This window comes from Trichosurus vulpecula, chromosome 1, assembly GCF_011100635.1.
Source record: "Trichosurus vulpecula isolate mTriVul1 chromosome 1, mTriVul1.pri, whole genome shotgun sequence".
NCBI lineage: Eukaryota > Metazoa > Chordata > Mammalia > Diprotodontia > Phalangeridae > Trichosurus > Trichosurus vulpecula.
Window position 1 is genome coordinate 243,350,289 of NC_050573.1, and position 17,900 is coordinate 243,368,188.

General features: G+C 41.0%; 1 protein-coding gene across 1 annotated transcript in view; it reads right to left on the reverse strand.

The window, feature by feature from the left end:
* The window catches only part of TMEM241 (transmembrane protein 241), a 162,635-nt gene that overhangs the window by 90,173 nt on the left and 54,562 nt on the right, over positions 1–17,900 (reverse strand). The window contains exons 7-11 of the mRNA XM_036769346.1: positions 10,036–10,087; positions 6,223–6,271; positions 5,255–5,300; positions 4,062–4,097; positions 455–489 (exon numbers count right to left, since the gene is read on the reverse strand). Coding sequence (XP_036625241.1) covers positions 455–489; positions 4,062–4,097; positions 5,255–5,300; positions 6,223–6,271; positions 10,036–10,087 — 218 coding nt within the window. The remainder of the gene's footprint in view (positions 1–454; positions 490–4,061; positions 4,098–5,254; positions 5,301–6,222; positions 6,272–10,035; positions 10,088–17,900) is intronic.

Sequence of the window (17,900 nt, forward strand, 5' to 3'; positions counted from 1 at the left end):
TAGTAAACAATGAGGATTGTCTTAATGAGCTCTAAAGCACTGGTCACACTAAATAACAGTGTCATTTTGGGCTCTGATGTTACTCCAATTCTCCACCACCATGGGCATTCTGGGAAGACCAGGAAAGGGATTGTATCACCATAAGCTGTTCCCCAGTGCCATCATCGGCCCAATGTGCTGCTGTAATCAAGAAACCAACAACATGGTGGACATTATGGCTGAACTGTGGAGCTGGAAGAATCCATCTAGCCCAATCCTCTGATCTTACAGATAAGGAAATGGAGATCCAATATGGCTGTGATGTACATCAAGTCCCATGGGCTGTTAGTGATAGAACCACTAGAACCAAACTTCTAGTCCAGGACTCAGGACCACAAGTCCGCCCCAGTGCCTGTCCATAAAACGTAAAGGAATACATAAAGGTACATCAAGAAATTTGTAGTTTTAACCTTACCTGTGGGATGAGAGGCAAAGGCCAACAGCACCATGCTAAAAAAGACACAACGTAGTGTTACATAGGAATTCAGTAAGCTATAGAAACTTCTAACTTATTCAAAAATAGGTTAGAAGCAAAGCTTTTCTAAAAGGAAATCCTCCAAGATAACAAATTTTTTATTAGCTATGTATTACATTCTGTGGCTTAGCATAGTGACTAGCACACAGGATGAGCGTATTACATGCTTGTTAAGTTGCCTTGACATACCATCACTTTGCCTAAACATACTTTATCTTCTTCCCATTTACTGAAAGAGAGGAAAAACTCAATCTTATTCTGATTGCCCTAGATGTAGAGTTCTACTCCCTAATCCTAAATTTCCTGTCTGATCTCAGGGCTGTTATTTTCCTCAGTTCTTCTTAAGAGACCCAACTAACCCATCAGAGTACAATATGATGCTGTAACCAAGAAACCAACAACATGGCGGTCATCATTGCTGAACTGTAGAACTGGAAGAAGCCGTAGAGCCCAACTCAAGTATTAGAAAGCTAAACATAGGCAGTCCCCAATTTACTACCGAGTTATGTTTTAATTTTCTTGTTTTTTAAATTATGAATCTGAACATCATTAATAAGCATGAACGTTTCCATGTAAAAAGAAGATCAGAAAAAAAAATGTACACAAATCTCTTCATTCTGGCCAGTTTGTTTTTATTTTATTTTTCTGAAAGTTTCTCTTAAAGTTTCTTGTTTAGAACCTGGAACGCACTATATCAGAGAAACAATTTTACATAGAGTAGTTAAGTAACCAAGCCTGCCCGCAAAAATTTACTTCACTATATTTCTAATCATCCTAGCCCGAGTTCTAGGTTCTGAGATCAGGAGACCAATAGGTGGAGGAAATTCTCATCATTCTAATTGGTTCTTTGGCTTATGGCATTGTGTTCCCTTCATACATGAAGACGTTCATTTGAAAAGGTAAAACATGAGCATGGATTACTTTATAAAATGAGATAGCTGCTATCAATCATGACTCAAAGGAACTGAAACATCAGACAAGTAAACATGGATGGCATGTTCCCAGCACCTACCACAGTGCCTCAGATACAGTACTATCATTAAAAATAATATGGGTTGAACTGAACTGAAGGTGTGGAAAGTCCGAAATGCATACTTCTCTACTTGGGCGGGGGGCGGAGGAGGGGCAAGGAAAAGAGGGGGTCAGGTCCGGCTGGCGTATCCCAGTGGGGGAAGAGGTCACATGAAGATACTATTTCTACCAAACTGAATAGGGAATGGGCAAAATTAAAGGGAAGGGTTAAAGAGTGATAAGCTGCATCAAACCAGCCCAACTTTGCCTTAGAGCTACTGAGATAGAGGAGATAAGGTCAATGGCGATATTGCAAGTCTATTACTCCCACTGTAGCATAGCTGGAGAAAAGAAGGTGCCAAAGGAGAAGAAAATAAACTTTAAGAAGTAAGTAGCCCCTAGAAACTAGAAACTGGAATTTTACAAGAACCAAATTTATGGTTATTCCACTTACTGTTAGTATGTACATTCTTGGCAGAAATCTCTCTGAGGTCTATAATTTGGAATTACATACAATAGCTGTAACCATGGAATGACAGGATTAAATTATGTGCTAATTTGGAAAAAAGAGCATACCAGGATATGGCACCCATTTCTTTTCTGCACACCAAACAATAAACTCTCCCTATGCTATACCCAATAAATCTTCCTTCAGCTCTATCCAAGTCTATTTGTCATACCCAGGAGAGAATTCCTACGTTTCCTTTGGGGCTTTAAAGCAGCACCATTTCAAAGAAACCTCATCTGTAAAATAAAGGGCTGGACTGGATGATCATTAAGCTCTAAAATTCTCTGATTCTGAATCCCTGGAAAATTGTTCTCCCATTTAAACAGCTATAGACTAAATGAGGTCAGAAATATCCTGGGAAAACCCAGACTAAGTGTGAGTCTGGAAGTAGCCAGGACATCAGAATTTCCAACAGTCATTATTACTTGCCAATTAATTAAAGGTTCCTAAAAACCAAGGTTAAGCTTTTTAAATTTTGTTTTAAGGAGGGAGAAAGACTTGTGATTTCACTGATTTGGGGAACTCCTGATGCTGAAATTCCCTTCACCAATGCAGATGTATAGCTTATTGGCTAAGAGAGTTGCCTGAAAGGCTGAGACTCACCTGATTCTAAGGCCAGCCCTATAGCCACCACCCCTATGGGGCTTCCCCATGTTACTTTTACCACATAACACAGCTGTGGACCCAGAAGAAAAAAAAAGGCCAAAACTACTCCCTTTTAATGGTTACACTCACCTCTTGCTGCACATACGTTCTTCTCTTCCTTCTTCCCCTCCACCCTTTCTTCTCTACATCTTTTTTATGCCCTTGTCCAATTGATCACCACCCTCTTCCCTCTAGTATCTCACTGCTCTACTCAGAATCATCAAGCAGAAAGATTCAGGAAATAAATATTCCCTCAAAAAAGGGAGAAGGGTGGCCAGACTAAAGTTTCAGAAACTTCTCGCCACTTGTCTCTCACTAAAAAAAATTGAGAGCTCAAACCAACTTCTCTGCCTTGGCAGGCAATGCTTTGAGTTGGCAACGCAGAAGCAGATGACCCATAAATCCAAGCATAATGGAAAGCTGTGGATGTTCATTCCTCTGTGTTTCCAATGCCAGCGAGAAGCCAAACAGTGCCCCCACTATTAATTCACACATTTTCATCACTTATGCTGAAAGAAAAGACTTGGCAATGGGATTTTGGCTTGAGCTGGCTGACCCCTAGTCTTAGCCAGGAAGCTGCAAGCATCAGACTCACAGGCAATAAATATACACATGATAAAATAAAGGAATGGGTAGGATGAGGGAAGAGAGTGCAGGAAAATTAGCTATAGGTCAAAAAAGCTCTAAAGCTCCACTTTTCTCCATCCCTCATTCCTTTGATGTTTGGTTTGGCTAGAAGTTTTGCCTGAAATGGTACAATGCCATGGAAGCATTTTTTTTTAAAAATCCTGAGTTTTTAGACAAGTCCCATGAAAAGGTTTTCACTACAACATTCAGGCAAGGTGGACCAGATGCAAGTCTTTTATTTGGCACAATGGAAGATCTCATCCATGTCTGTAGCAAAGCCTACTGTTTAAAAGGCATTTTTCAACATAAATATTTAGTTGAGTATTAGGTACCTCAAAATGAGAAAAACAGTTCTCTCTGAATCCTGGAAGCGAGGTTGCTCGCTCCAGAAATAATGGATGATCCAATGGACAAAAGGCTCATCTCCAACTTGACTCTGTTATTACCTCAGTGCAACTATATTTAAACCTTCCTTGGATTTCCCCAAACCGAGCTAACTTGGCTTCTTATGCTGAAACCTACAGTGGACGGTGGGACACATAACCTTCCAGCTACAAAAAAGTCATGCGCACTAACCTGCTCTCCTATTAAATAATCTAAATTTCTGTCCTGTTCATGGTTAATTTATTTGAACTAATCTGGTGAGAAGGGACAGTGAACCCAGGTGTATTCTGTTCAAAATGTACTGGAAAATGTTTTTGAAATGAGTTAAGGAAATAGACAACATCAAAAAGATGATGAGGTTAGTAATTTTACCTGAATATGTAGTTTAGGTACTGCTGGTCAATGTCACTAGGGAATTGGAGAGGAAGAAAAGAGGAAAAAAAAACGATGGTCAGCTGTTTTGCAAATAAAAAATATTCATTGTTCTTCACTAAGGCATTACTTATGGCACACTGTTGCAAAAGAGTAAGAAGCAGTAGCAAGAGTACTTTAAATGCAAACGAGCACCCGGATTTTTTTTAATATCCGTGTAGCGGATTCCCAGAGAGGAAACTCCCTCCCCACCAATGCAGTTGGCCGCATGCTCTGTAACTTAGAGAGAGTTGCCTGGACACTGAGAGATTGGATCAGTATCACCCAACCAGTATGTTACAGTGACAAGACAAAGGTCATCCTGACTCCAGGATTGTGTCACACTGCCTTTCACCTGGATTTTCAAGAATTTTTTGTCTGTTTCATTCAAATCAGACACATTTTCAAGTGAAAACGGGAAAACTTGGGCAGAGGGAGCCATAGAGATCATATAAAAGAATAACCATTCGGGTTTTTTTTTTTTTTTTTGCTGATCTCCCAGGAATATGGTCCAAAGAGTGTGTGACCCAAGTGGGGACATCCAACTCCTTGAGATACAGAAGCTACCTCATGCTTATCTGGGAGAGTTTAACTTAAAAGAAAATCTGGAAGGAGTATGTTTCTTTAGGTTAATCCAGGAATAGTCCTTCAAGGCGGCTCTCAACAAAACTCCAAATTGAGTATCATCTCATTCCCTCATCTAACTAAACTGACAAAAAAAGTGACTAGTTAGACCAACCCCGCCCTGTATACCAAAGGTTTTATTGTATCCAGAGAACAGAGCTGATGTACGTTTCTTTCTGTGTCTGTCCAAATTCAAACTGAAAAACTATGGGGAGTACTCACTGCCCCTATAAACCACAGGTAAGTTCAGGACCTCAAGTTGAGAGTTGAGTGGCTTACAGGAAATTGTACATGTGGGTATGAATGAAGACAACTAGGACTACAAAATTTCAGATAGCAATGAGAGAGAGGAGGATAACCTTTGGGACCTAAATGTCACTCTCCCACAATTCTATGCAGCAGAGCTCCAAAGTCCCCAAGTTTATAGGTCTCTAGCTATTGGGATGAACTTTTGCAGTAGATCATTCCTTTTATTTAACCAAAAATTATAAAACAAAACAAAAAAATTCCAAAAAACTTCCAAAATTTACCTTAACACATTGGATTTCTGAGCCTTGTGAAGTATTTTGTAAGACCCTGAAAATGAAATAAAACATGCCACTGTTACATGCTCATTCTGGTAAATAAACTTAAGCTCACTGTCACTGAATCACATAAGCAAAGGCTTGGAAGGGGCTCTCAAGGGACCTCAGGGCGAGGTCCAAATAAGTCCGTAGTACGGCCAGACAGATGGGCACCTATCCTGTTTCTGAAGGTCTTCAAGAGAGATGTCACAATCTATGTTACTGCATTCTAGCACATAAAGGAGCTCACAGAGAACACTAAACCGGGAAGGTTAGTCATTCACCAGTACAATGGCCAACAAAAGCTGAACTTTCCCCCTTACATGTTAGCTATGGTAAACAGAAACACATAGCACCATTCAGATTCTGAATCTAAGTCAGAGTAGCACGTTTTCTCACAATACAATATGTCTCACAATATGACATAAGCAAAAAAAAAAATATTAAATGAGCCCTTTATTTAACCCACTCTGGAATTTTCTGGTATGTAATTGAAAGCAAATGACCTTGACATAAACCTCCGTGCATATTCCCAGGATTTTGAGGAAAGACTTGCCAACATTCCATAAATTGGTCTGGGGAAGTAAATCTTAAGTCACAATATCTTAATTAAAGTTTTCCATGAATGACAGGAAGAGGTAGTCGGGACTGATATAATTGAAGGAAAATTCCAAAGAAGCCAAAGCAATTCAGAAAACCACCAGTGAACTCTGACCCAATCCAACTCTGCTCTGTCTGGAGTCTGCTCCTCCTCTCATCCACACCTCCTCCAACAAGTAGGTCTGTTCTAGTCTTTGGGAGGAAGAAGCATGAGCAGGATCTGACTCCATCCTCAAAGCTGTTCTTCCCTTCTTTCCTCCTCTCTTCCAAATCCTAAATATCTCCCTACCATCAAAATCCTCATTATTTTTTCCTGGCACGCTTCTTAGACTTACCTACACAGAACAAGTGAATGGCAGCCCAGAAATATCCAAATGGATCAAACTGTAACAAATGACAAATGAGTGAATTATTTTAGGTGGAAACAGACATACACCATATATTGGAGCCACAAGGCAACAAGCACGGGGGTGACTACAGAATGCCCGGCATGCTCCAGAAGTAAGAGTGGCCAGGGCCGATGAACCTTAAGAGACGCTCTTAACCTTCTGGTGGGTTGTCAGTAAGGGAAGTCTTTCAGGACACTATATTTCAAAATACAACTTCAAAATTGAGTGTTTCTGCCACCAGTCTCTCACACTAGTTGAAGGGAAGGGGAAACATAATAAGCACCTACTATGTGCTAAGTAGGTGCTGTGCTAAATGCAGTTGGATGTCATCCCTGGGTCACTCTTTGGGCCATATTATACCCCCCCCAAAAAAAGTTGCTGTTTTATATAATCCCTACGGCTCCCTCTGTCTAAACGGTGGTGTCTAAATTTCCCTTTCTTTACATGAAAACGTATCTTATTTGAACGAAATATAATCTCATTTGAGCCTCACAACAACCTTTGAAGTATGTGCTGCTCTTATGTCCACTTTACAATTGGAAACTGAGGCAAACAGAGGCTAAGTGACTTGTCTGGGTAAATAAATGTCTGAGGCTGGATTTGAATTCAGGTCTTCCTGACCCCAGGTCCCATCACTAACCACTACGCCACATAGCTGCCTTTCAAAGTAGTTGGTAGAAAGGATATCATAACTTCTCCATGAATCACAGAAACTTGTGTTGCAAAGGGCTTGTTTCAGGGGTGTCAAATTCAAATAGAAGTGGGGGAGCTGCTAAACAGTATGTAAAGATCTCAGCAGCTACATATTCACTTAGAAAACCACAGATTGCCATTATCAATGTTCTAGTGTACTTTTATGTGTTTTGTTAAGTGTTTCCCAATTACATCTTAATCTGGTTCCATGGGCCCACATGTTTGATACTCTGATCTAGTCTATCTTATGCAGGGTGTCCCAAAAGTCCTAATGTACTTTCAACCTGAGGGGAATCATTAAAATTTGGGGGCTCAACCTGTATATGAAAGAAATACTCATGAGAACATATCCAATAAGGGGCCATAAAGCCGCTACTTGAAAAACTCAAAGGAGAAGGAATCCACCATGACTCACTGCAGCCTCTCTCTCTCTTTTGGATAGTTCCAATTATTAGGAAACTTTTTCTCACATCAAGCCTAAACTAGTCCCTTTGTAACCTCTATGAATCGTTTCTGGTTCTGCCCTCAGAATCCAAACAGAAATCTTTCCACATGACAGCCCTTCAAATACCTGAATATAATGATCGTGTCTCCCCCACTACATCTTCTCTTCTCCAGGTTAAATATCCTTCAATTCATCTTTATATAACACGGACTCAAAGCCTTTCGGCATCTGCTTTGCTCTCCTCTAGACCCTTTCCTGTTTATCCGTGTATTTCTTAAATGCTGGCACCCAGAATTGAAAACAATAATCCACAGGGGGTCTGATCAGGGCAGAGAGTGGAGGGATTAGCACCTTTTATTTCTGGATGATTTGCCTCTCCACACCAAGATCATACTAGCTTCTTATGGATGCCACATCCTAATGCTGACTCACACTGGTCAGATGGTTCTGTAAAACTCTCATCTCTTCTTCAGAACAGCTGCTTACCAGCCAGGCCTCCCCTCTCTCGTTCCTGGGGAAGTTGTGTTTTTGAACCCAAGCATAAGACTTCACGTTTATCTCTACTGAATTTAATAATAATAACAGCTAACATTTATATAGCGCCAGGCACTGGGTGCAGCCCTTTGTGATTATAATCCCATCTGATCTTTACAACAACCTTGGAAGGGCCGGAACCTGGGAAGGTGGGTGCTATTATCCCCGTTCACGGACGAGGAAACTAAGGGAAATAGTAGTTAAGTGATTTGCCCAAGGTCACACAGTTAGTAACATTTGTACAGCACCTACTATATGCCAGGAATTATGCTAAGTGCTTTATAATTATAATCTAATTTGATCCTCACAACAACTCTGGGAGGTGGATGCTATTAGGATATCCGTTTTAAGGATGAAGAAACTGAGGAAAACAGAGATGAAATGCTTTGTCCAGGGTCACACAGCTCATAAATCTGAGGTGAGATCTGAACTCCACTATTCCTAACTGGAGGCAGCCGGATGGCTCAGTGGATAGAGCACTGGGCCTAGAGTCAGGATAGACCTGAGTTCAAATCCAGCCTCAGACACTGACTAGCTGTGTGACCCTGGACAAATCATTTCATCTGTTTGCCTCAGTTTCCTCATCTATAAAAAGAACTGAAGAAAGAAATGGCAAACTACTCCAGTGTCTTTGCAGAGAAAACCCCATGGGCAATATTGGTGTACTATGGTCCACGGGGTCACAAAGAGTCGGACACACCTGAACAACGACTTCCTCACTCCAGGCCCAGTGGTCTATCCACTGAACCACGTGGATGCCTCTACTGAGTTTTTTCACTATAGCTCTGCTTCGGATAAAGTGAAAATCCTTCCAAAAGTCAACCAAGGTTACCAGAGCCACGCAAAATTAGGCCAGGTGCACATGGTTGGGAGGGAGATGGGGGTTGGGGGGACAGAAAACTTGATCCAGCCTCAGACTGTTTCAATTAAAGATTCAATGTGCTACATTGGAAGCAACACCTGACTCGGAAGCACAGAACCCTACGGTCAAACCCCGGCTCTGTAAGTGGCTACCTGTGTTAATTTTGGCCTTCCCTGAAGCACGCTGGGTCTCTGCCTTTTCACGTGTAAAAGGAAAGGAAAAAATTACTTTTAACGGTCTCTCCAAGCTCTCCCTCTACGATCCTGAGATTCACTCACTTCTGTTTTCCTGAGCGCTCACTATTAGGGCCGGTAGCAATCAAGCTCCTTGTTATCAGATTGCTGTGACACCGACAGACAGGAAAAGGTCAGGAGAAAACGTGGGAAGTCTGGAGTTTTTTTAAAAAAAGCAAAGCTGACGTTTTTTAAAACTACAATAGTAAGTGACATGTGCATAGATGCATATAAAGTTTACAGAGTGCTTTCTGCCCTACAAGCCTACAGGGATCGTAACACGACATTATCATTCTTGCAAATAAACAAACTCCAACACAGAGAGAAGAAATGATTTGTCCCCAGCTCTATATCTGGTAAGTAAAACCTCTGAGACTGAAAAACAGACCGTCTGACTCTAGGTCCAATGCTCTTGGCACTATACTTCTCAGAACTCTATGAGCGTGGGCTCCCCCAAATCATTAATAATCAATCAATTAACTGGAACTGATCAAGCGCCTACTATATACCACACGTGCTTGGCACTGGGAATATGCATTTTTGTTCTTTAGTTGTTTCAGTCACGTCCAACTCTTCATTACCCCGTTTGGGGTTTTCTTGGTGAAGATACTGGAGTGGTTTGCCATCTCCTTCTCCGGGGGAATGAATACAAAGCATAAAATAATCCCCATACACATGGAGTGTGTAGTAAAAAGTGAAGTTCTGTATATGCCTTCAGGTAGCACAAGCAGCTAGGTGATACTAGAAGACCTGAGTTCAAATCCAACCTCAGACCCTTACTCACTTCACCTCTGCCTCTGTTTCCTCATCTGCAAAAGGGGGACAATAATAGACTCTACCCCATAGGGCTGATGGGAAGATCAAGTTATTTAATACAAGTAAAGTACTTTGCAGACCCAAAAGCACCACATGAATATTACCTATCGTTATTATTCATATTTCAGAGCTCAGACAACATGAAGACAAAAACTAGTTTATGAATCTGCACTTACTTGGGAGTCACAAAACGGGAGACATCCTGCGGCAACCTGGAGGAAGACAGCGCTGAGGGGAGAAAGACAATGAGTGGACACATTACGTCTTCGTGGTTAAGCATTTCACAGGCCCTTCTTGGTCCTGGTGAAGGAGGAGAGACCAAAGGCTGCAGAACCAAGGCCACCTCCCATCACTATTTTCAAGCCCAGGTTGTCATCCCACGTTACTCGGGCAGCTTTCCTGTCTTGGCTGGGAAGTGGCAGGGATGCACCTGACGACAGGGAGCTTGATACCTCAAGATCTATTTGTCTACTAGTAAGCCCTCAGGAAAACAAGTGACTAGAGACCAAAGAACGTCAAAAAAAAAAAACAAGAGGATGGAACTAGCTGCCTCTTCATTTTTCGGCTGTTTACATTACCTACCACCCAAGGCTCTGTCTTGCAGCCCTCTACTGATTTAGCACAATTGTTCTATTAGACCAGGGGTTCTTTTTTTAATTAATTAATTTTTAGTTTACAACATTCAGTTCCACAAGCTTTTGAGTTCCAAATTTTCTCCCCCTCTTTCTCCTCCCCTCTCCCCAAGCCGGCATGTGATCTGATATAGGCTCTACCTACACATTCACATTAAACATATTTTCACATTAGTCATGTTGCAAAGAAGAATTGGAACCAGTGGAATGAACCATGAGAAAGAAGAAACAAGACAAAAAAGAGAAAGCAAATAGTGTGTTTCCATCTGCATTCACATTCTGTAATTCTTTCTAGTGGATGTGGATAGCACTTTCCATCATGGGTCTTTTGGGGTTGTTTTAGATCCTTGCATTGCTGAGAAGAGCTAAGTTTGTCAAAGTCAGTCATCACCCCGTGTGGCTGTTACTGTGTACAATGTTCTCCTGGTTCTGCTCCTCTCACTCAGCATCAGTTCATATACTAGACCAGGGTTCTTAATCTGGGGCATCCAGGGTCAGATTTTAGGGGGTCTGCGAACTGGGCTAAGGAAAACAAAATACATCAACACTACCTCTAACTGAAAATGATCAAGCAGGACAGCTTCAGAAAAACCTGGGAAGACTTATATGAACTGATTCAGAGTGAAGTGAGCAGAACCAGGAGAGCACCGTACATAGTAATAAGTGATACTGTAATGATGATCAGCTGCGAAAGACAACTACTCTGAGACAAATCCAAAGGATTCATGATGGAAATGTTTTGCATAATTTCACATGTATAATTGATATCATATTGCTTGCCTTCTCCAGGAGTAGGGGAGGGATAAGAAGGAGGGAGAGAAATGGGAACTGGAAATTTTAAAAAGTAAATGCTTAAAGTTTTTATATGTAATTGGGAAATATTTAAATGAAACAAAAATATATTTTAAAAGAAAATGATCATTTCCTTCAATTATGAAAATAAAAAAAAATTTTATTCTGAGGAGAGGTCTATAACTTTCACTAGACTATCAAAATGGGTATGTGGCTCCAAAAAAAACCAAAAGGCTAAGAACCCTTGTTCTATGATTGCCCACCTATAATCTATTTCAAATTGCTTACCGCCTCAGGGAGGGGGGGAGGTACAGAGAGGGAGAGAATTTAGAACTCAAAAATTTTTTTAAATGGATGTTAAAAATTCTTTTCACATGAAACTGGGGGAAAAATAAAATATTATTAAAGTAGAAAAACCCTTGTTTTAGACTGTAAGCTCTATAATCACAGGTATTTCAACTTATCTAAACTTTATAAGCCTACCTCCAAATGCCTAGCAAAGTACTCTGTACATAGTAGGTGCCTTATAAATTTTTAACTGTGACTAAATTTTTGAATTAGTCATTTGCCAGGAAAAATCCTTTTGCAATAAGTCTCCAAATCCTGAATGACTCAGCCAAGAAAATTAAATATTGCTTAGCATATAATAAAAGGGAATTTTGACCAGCTGTGTTTAACAAAGCTGGAAAGGTGTAGTAATTAAAAACCAGTACAGACCAAGTTAATTGTTAGTTACGGTTACTGAAGGAAAACACCGTGCACAGCATATTATGAATCCCTTCCATGAAATGGCAATATTTTCAATTGCTTTATATTTTGGAAAGAAAAAGTTCTTTGTTTTATAGAAACCTGATATTCTACAAGTGATTAAAACTGTCCAAATGTTTACTTCCCCTTGGTTCTTATTTCATTTCCTCCAGGCTTTCATCATCCAAACTTCCTTAACTTCCCCCAATCTCTCTTGGCACACAATTTTGCTTTAGAAAAGGGACAGGTGGAATATCCAAAATTATCATACCATAATAATAGCACCTACTATATGCCAGGTACTGTGCTAAATGCTTTACAAATATTATCTAATTTTTTCTTTGTATCACCCCCCCAATTTACAGCTGAGGAAATTGAGGCAGTCAGGTTAAGTGACTTGCCCAGGGTCACACAGTCAGTGTCAGGCTGGATTTGAACTTAGGTCTTCCTGACTGCAGACAAAGTAACTTTATCTGCTGCACCACCTAGAGTTGCAAATGACCTTAAAGCCTGTCTGGTCTCATCCATACATGAAAAGGAAGGTGCTTGATACTTTTCCCAACCAGTGGCCATTCAGCCTCTGATTGAGGCCCTCCAGTGGTGGGGAATCCACCCCTGAGGTGGCTGGCTCCTCAGAAGCAGGTATTGTCTTGTTCAGTCTCTGTATTCCCAGCCCTCATATCCATACTTAATAAGTACTTGCTAAAGTGAATTAGATAGCTCTCATTGTTAGGAAGTTTTCCCCTACAATCAAGCTGACATCTGCCTCTCTGCAGGTCCCAACCATTACTCCTACTTTTTTCTTTCTTGGAGCAAGCAGAATAGTCCAAGGGACCCAAATTCAAGTCCTGTCCCTGACACTTACTATCTGGCTGACCTTCACTTAACTGCTCTTGGCCTCGGTTTCCTCATCTGTAGAATGGACTCGATACCCTCTAAGGTCTCTTCCAGCTCTAATTCTGGGAGCTTCTGAAGAACATGCCTTCAAACACATGAAGACTGCTACCATGTCCCACGCCCCGCCCCAGGCTGCCCTTCTCTCTAGGTTCCAGCTCCTTCAAGTGCTGTTTCATATGGCACAGTTTCTAGACTACTCACTATCCTGCTTGTCACCTTCTCTGGACACATTTCAGCTAAGCAGTGCAGTGGCTAGAGCCCTGGGTCTGGAGTCAGGAAGATGTGAGTTCAAATCTAACATCAGCTACTAGCTGTGTGACCCTGAGCAAGTCACTCAACCTCTCTTTGCCTCAGTTTCCTCATCTCTATAATTGCAATAACAGCACCTACCTTGAATGGCTGAAGTGAGGATCAAAAGAAATCACCTTTGTAAAGTACTTACCACAGTACCTGGTCCATGGTAGGCATTATATAAATGCTTATTCCCTCCCCTCTCCCCCTATCATCAACGTCTTTTATGGAAAATGTATCTAGGACTGAACACAACAGTCCCATTATGATCTGACCAGAGCAGAGTGCAGGGAGATTCTTCCCTTCTTTGCTTTGGACACCAGGACTCATGGAACGCTACAATAGTGGGGGGTACATTTTTAGCTGCCATATCACACCCTTGGCGTCTATCAAACTTGCAATCCAGGAAAACTAATTTGTTTTTTTTTTTCATACAAAGTGCCTAACACTCGTACAGTGGATTGCTTTTAACCCTACAGGACCTTACACCTCCTTGTATCAGATTTTAGCACATTGGTTTGGCCCATTGCTCCAGCTTCTTGAGATCTTTGGGGATGCTTCAGAAATCTTTGATTTCTAGCACGTAAGCTACTCTTCCCAGGTTCGTGTTATCAGTACATTGGATAAGCAGGCCATCAATGCCTTCACCTAAATCACTGATAAGCAAAAAGCAAAAGGCTAAGCCGCAGGTTATTCCTGAGGCACTCCAAGAGAGAGCTCCCTCCAAGCTGACACAGATGCATGTTGGAAGCAGAACATCAAATACCCTGAGTCAAAACGGTCAGAAGCCAGAGGTCTGGGTCACGTTCATTCATTCAACAAAATGGTAATTATGTGTGCCCGGAGAAGATATGAAGTTTAAATAATTTCCTGACCTGGTGGGTCTTAGAGTCTAGTAACAGTAGCCTATAATACTACAGGACATCTAGGTGGCACGGTGAATAGATCACTGGGCCTGGAGTCGGGAAGATCTGAGTTCAAATCCAGCCTCAGACACTTACTAGTTGTATGACCCTGGGCAAGTCACTTTAATACGGTTTACTTCAGTTTGCTCATCTATAAAATGAGCTGGAGAAGGAAATGGCAAACCACTCCAGTGTCTTTGTCATCTTTGTCAAGAAAACCCCAAAGGAGGTCATGAGGAGTCAGACACAACTACACAACAACAAATAACACTATGATGTAATAATGTTACATATGTGGATTATGTTATAGAATTATATTTTATCATAAATTATCATAAAGATCATTATATATAAGCACATTGGAAGAGCTGTACAATAAATGGTGATGAGGTCTAAGGCATCAGCAAGGGGAAAGATATTACTGACATGGGTTTTAACGTACGAGTAGGAATTCAGCTGGTAGAGATGTTTCAAGCAAAAGTGGGAAAAATATGGGAAAATGTGGGTAGGTTTAGGAAACAGAGAGTCATCCGGTTTGACTCCAGTAGAGCATTCTTGGACATGAGTAATATGAGAGGAGGTTGGAATGGCAAGGTGGTAAAAGACTGCTGAGAATCGTAAGTGCCAGAAGGAAAACAAAAGTCTAAACTCTACTTAATAAGGGAGTCAACAAGAAATTTTGAGCAGATAAAGCCATTTCAACTATAATCCAAGCTGAAGAGAATAACTCTAAATAGGTGGGAATTTTCCTCCTCCAAATACCTAATAAGAGATCACCAGAATTTTGCTTAGGCACAAAGAGTGGGACACAACTGAAAACGACTAAACAAACAACAAAAACAGGTACAAAAGACATGTGCTATCTGTTTAAGATTCTTTTAGTGTTGTTTTTTTAACCCAATTACGCAGAACAGTCTGGTTATACTCAGTACTATAAATAATTCATCTATCTCAAAGAACTATTTCCACCCTAATAAAGTAGAGTGTACTCAACTGAATTCAAGGGTGGGGAGGAAGCTGGGAAAGCTAGAGAGGCTGCATCATACAGCGGGAAGAATGATAGATTTGGGGTCAGGGGAGCACGGTTTGAATTCTGACTTTCTATCAGTGTGACCTTGGACTAGTCACTTAATCTTTTTGTGGACTTCAGTTTCCTCATCTGTAAAATGAGGGGGTTGGACCAAATGACCCCAACACTTGCATGTCATGGCATCACCTCCCTGATGACATGATCCTTGTCAAGATCAAAGAGCAAACAAGATGTCTTCAAACTATCATCCTTGAAAGAGGGAGAGCACCCTCTTGTGGATGTCAAGGCAGCACCCAAATACAGTCTTTTACTTAACTACATTAACTCATTTGATCCTTTGATGCATTTGATCACTGATCATTTGATCCATTTGACATACTAACAGGTAGATACTATCTACCTTTCTATACGTACAGATGAAAAAGGTAAGGCTCAGAGGGTTTCAATGACTCACCAGTGGTCACACAACCAGATGGAATCTAAATCTGAAACCACGGCTCACCTAACTCCAAGTCCAGTTCTCTTAGAAAACAGGCTTTAAATTGGAAATTGAGGAGATGCGGGGCATTAGTTAGGGAATGACTGAACAAATCGCGGTATGTGATTGTAATGGTATACTATTGTGCTATAAGAAATGCTGAGCAGGATGCTCTCAGAAAAACCTGGAAGACTTACATGAACTGACACAAAGTGAAATGTACTGTCTACAAAGTAACAGTAATATTCTAAGATGATCAGCTGCGAATGATTTAGCTATTCTCAGCAATACGGTGATCCAAGACAGCTCTGAAAGACTTATGATGAAAAATGCTATCCTTCCCTAGACCAAGAAATGTCTGAATGCAGATTGAAGCATACTTTTTTTTACTTTATTTTTCTTGAGGTTTTTTTCTTCTATGTTTTCTTTCACAACATGACTAATACGGAAATATATTTTGCATGACTACACATGTATAACCTATATCAAGTCGCTTGCCTTGTCAATGATGGGGGCTGAGGAGGGAGGAAAGGAGAGAATTTGGAACTCAACGTTTTTAAAATGAATGTTAATTTAGGGTTTTTACATGTAACTGGGGAAAAATAAAATCCTAGATAAAAACTGTTATGATATGAAAAAAAGAAAGTAACCAGATTTTAAAGAATGGCCTTTATTTCTTAAATGGTACTAGAATGACTATGCACACATACATACATGAAAGAGCACGAGCATAATTCCAAGGCAACATATCAATAAGTGTATGACAATGCAGTGAGGCAGCCAGTGTAGTCCATAACACAGGGAGCAAGGTCAGACTGTGCTGGAGTTGTCACGGAAGGCTTTATGAATGTAAGCACCAGTCTACTCGAGAGCACTGGACTTTAAATCTAGATAATAGGCTTTGACTCCAACCCCAGGCACAACCTCTCAGAGATTCAGTTACCTCATCTGTACAGTGGAAATAATAATACTTGGAAACCTGCCATTGTTGGGAGGTAAGTGCTTTACAAACCTTAAAGAACTGTATAAAGGTGAGTTGTTGGAGGAAGAAAAAAATTGACTTAGGCTAGACAGAAAGGTGGCTGATTTAATAGGAGATTTATTAGGGCTTCGGTTTTGGGTTTGAGTGGTAGATTGAAGGGGGAAAGGTAACCAGAAAAGGAAGCAGGCTGGTCAACTTGGATTGGCTGCTTGGTTTCTTCAACATAGTAGAAGAACGATAGAAATGCCTCTAGCTCATGGAGTGGATTTTCTAGGGAAGACCGATGGGAAGAGGGAAGGACGTAAGATCAGAAGGCAAGGGAGGGTTTTGATCAGTAACGGAAGAAGAAGTGCCCAGCCTAATGATCATGGGGCCATCCAAGTGAGGCGTAAAATGCTTTAGTCAGCTGCACACTTTTCCTCCCAAAGTTCTTTGGCAATCCACAGCTAAATCTTTTGATTATGTCTGGAAGAACGTAGCCATTAGGTGTTACAGGTCTTTAACACCTCTCTGCAATTCCTCTTAATCTACTTTAATAAGAAGGGTGTGCCCAGAATTCTGGGCATTCTATACCCCCCTAGCAGTAGTAACAATGGAGAAGGCGGGAGAAGAGGAGGAGTGTGGCTGGACCTAGACCAGGGAACAGGAGGCAATGGAATGTTTGAAACCAACCATCCTAAATCCCTGCATCAGCAAGCTTTCATCACTTCAGAGTTTCCTAACTATATTGCAGAGCAAGAGGATGGGAGCTGGTTAAATGAAGACCTGCTCAGGTGGGAACAATAAAATTGCAAAACCAGAAGGGCCTTTGGAGATCAGTTGATCCGACCTCTTATTTTAGAGACAAGGAAACAGAGCTAAAAGGTTTAGTGCCCTGCTTGACACCACATAGCAGAGCTGGGTTTAGATATCCAGCTCATGTTCTTAGTCCTGGTTTCATGTCCCCTGGCTACATAGCCAGTGTTCTTTTCATATGAAGTGGTGACTGCCCAAATATTTTACCAAATTTTACCAAATACTAAAAATTTACCCCTTATTTGTATTTTGTCTCTTCGTCACTATTCCACAATTGTTGATCAATCATGTCTGACTCTTTGTGACCTCTGTGACCCTATTTGGGGTTTTCTTGGTAAGGGATACTGGAGTGTTTTGCCATTTCCTTTTCCACCTCATTTTATAGATGAGGAAACTAAGACAAACAGGGTTAAGTGACCTGCCCAGGGTCACATAGCTAGTGTCTGAGGCTAGATTTGAACTCAGGTCTTCCCGATTCCCTCTATCTACTAC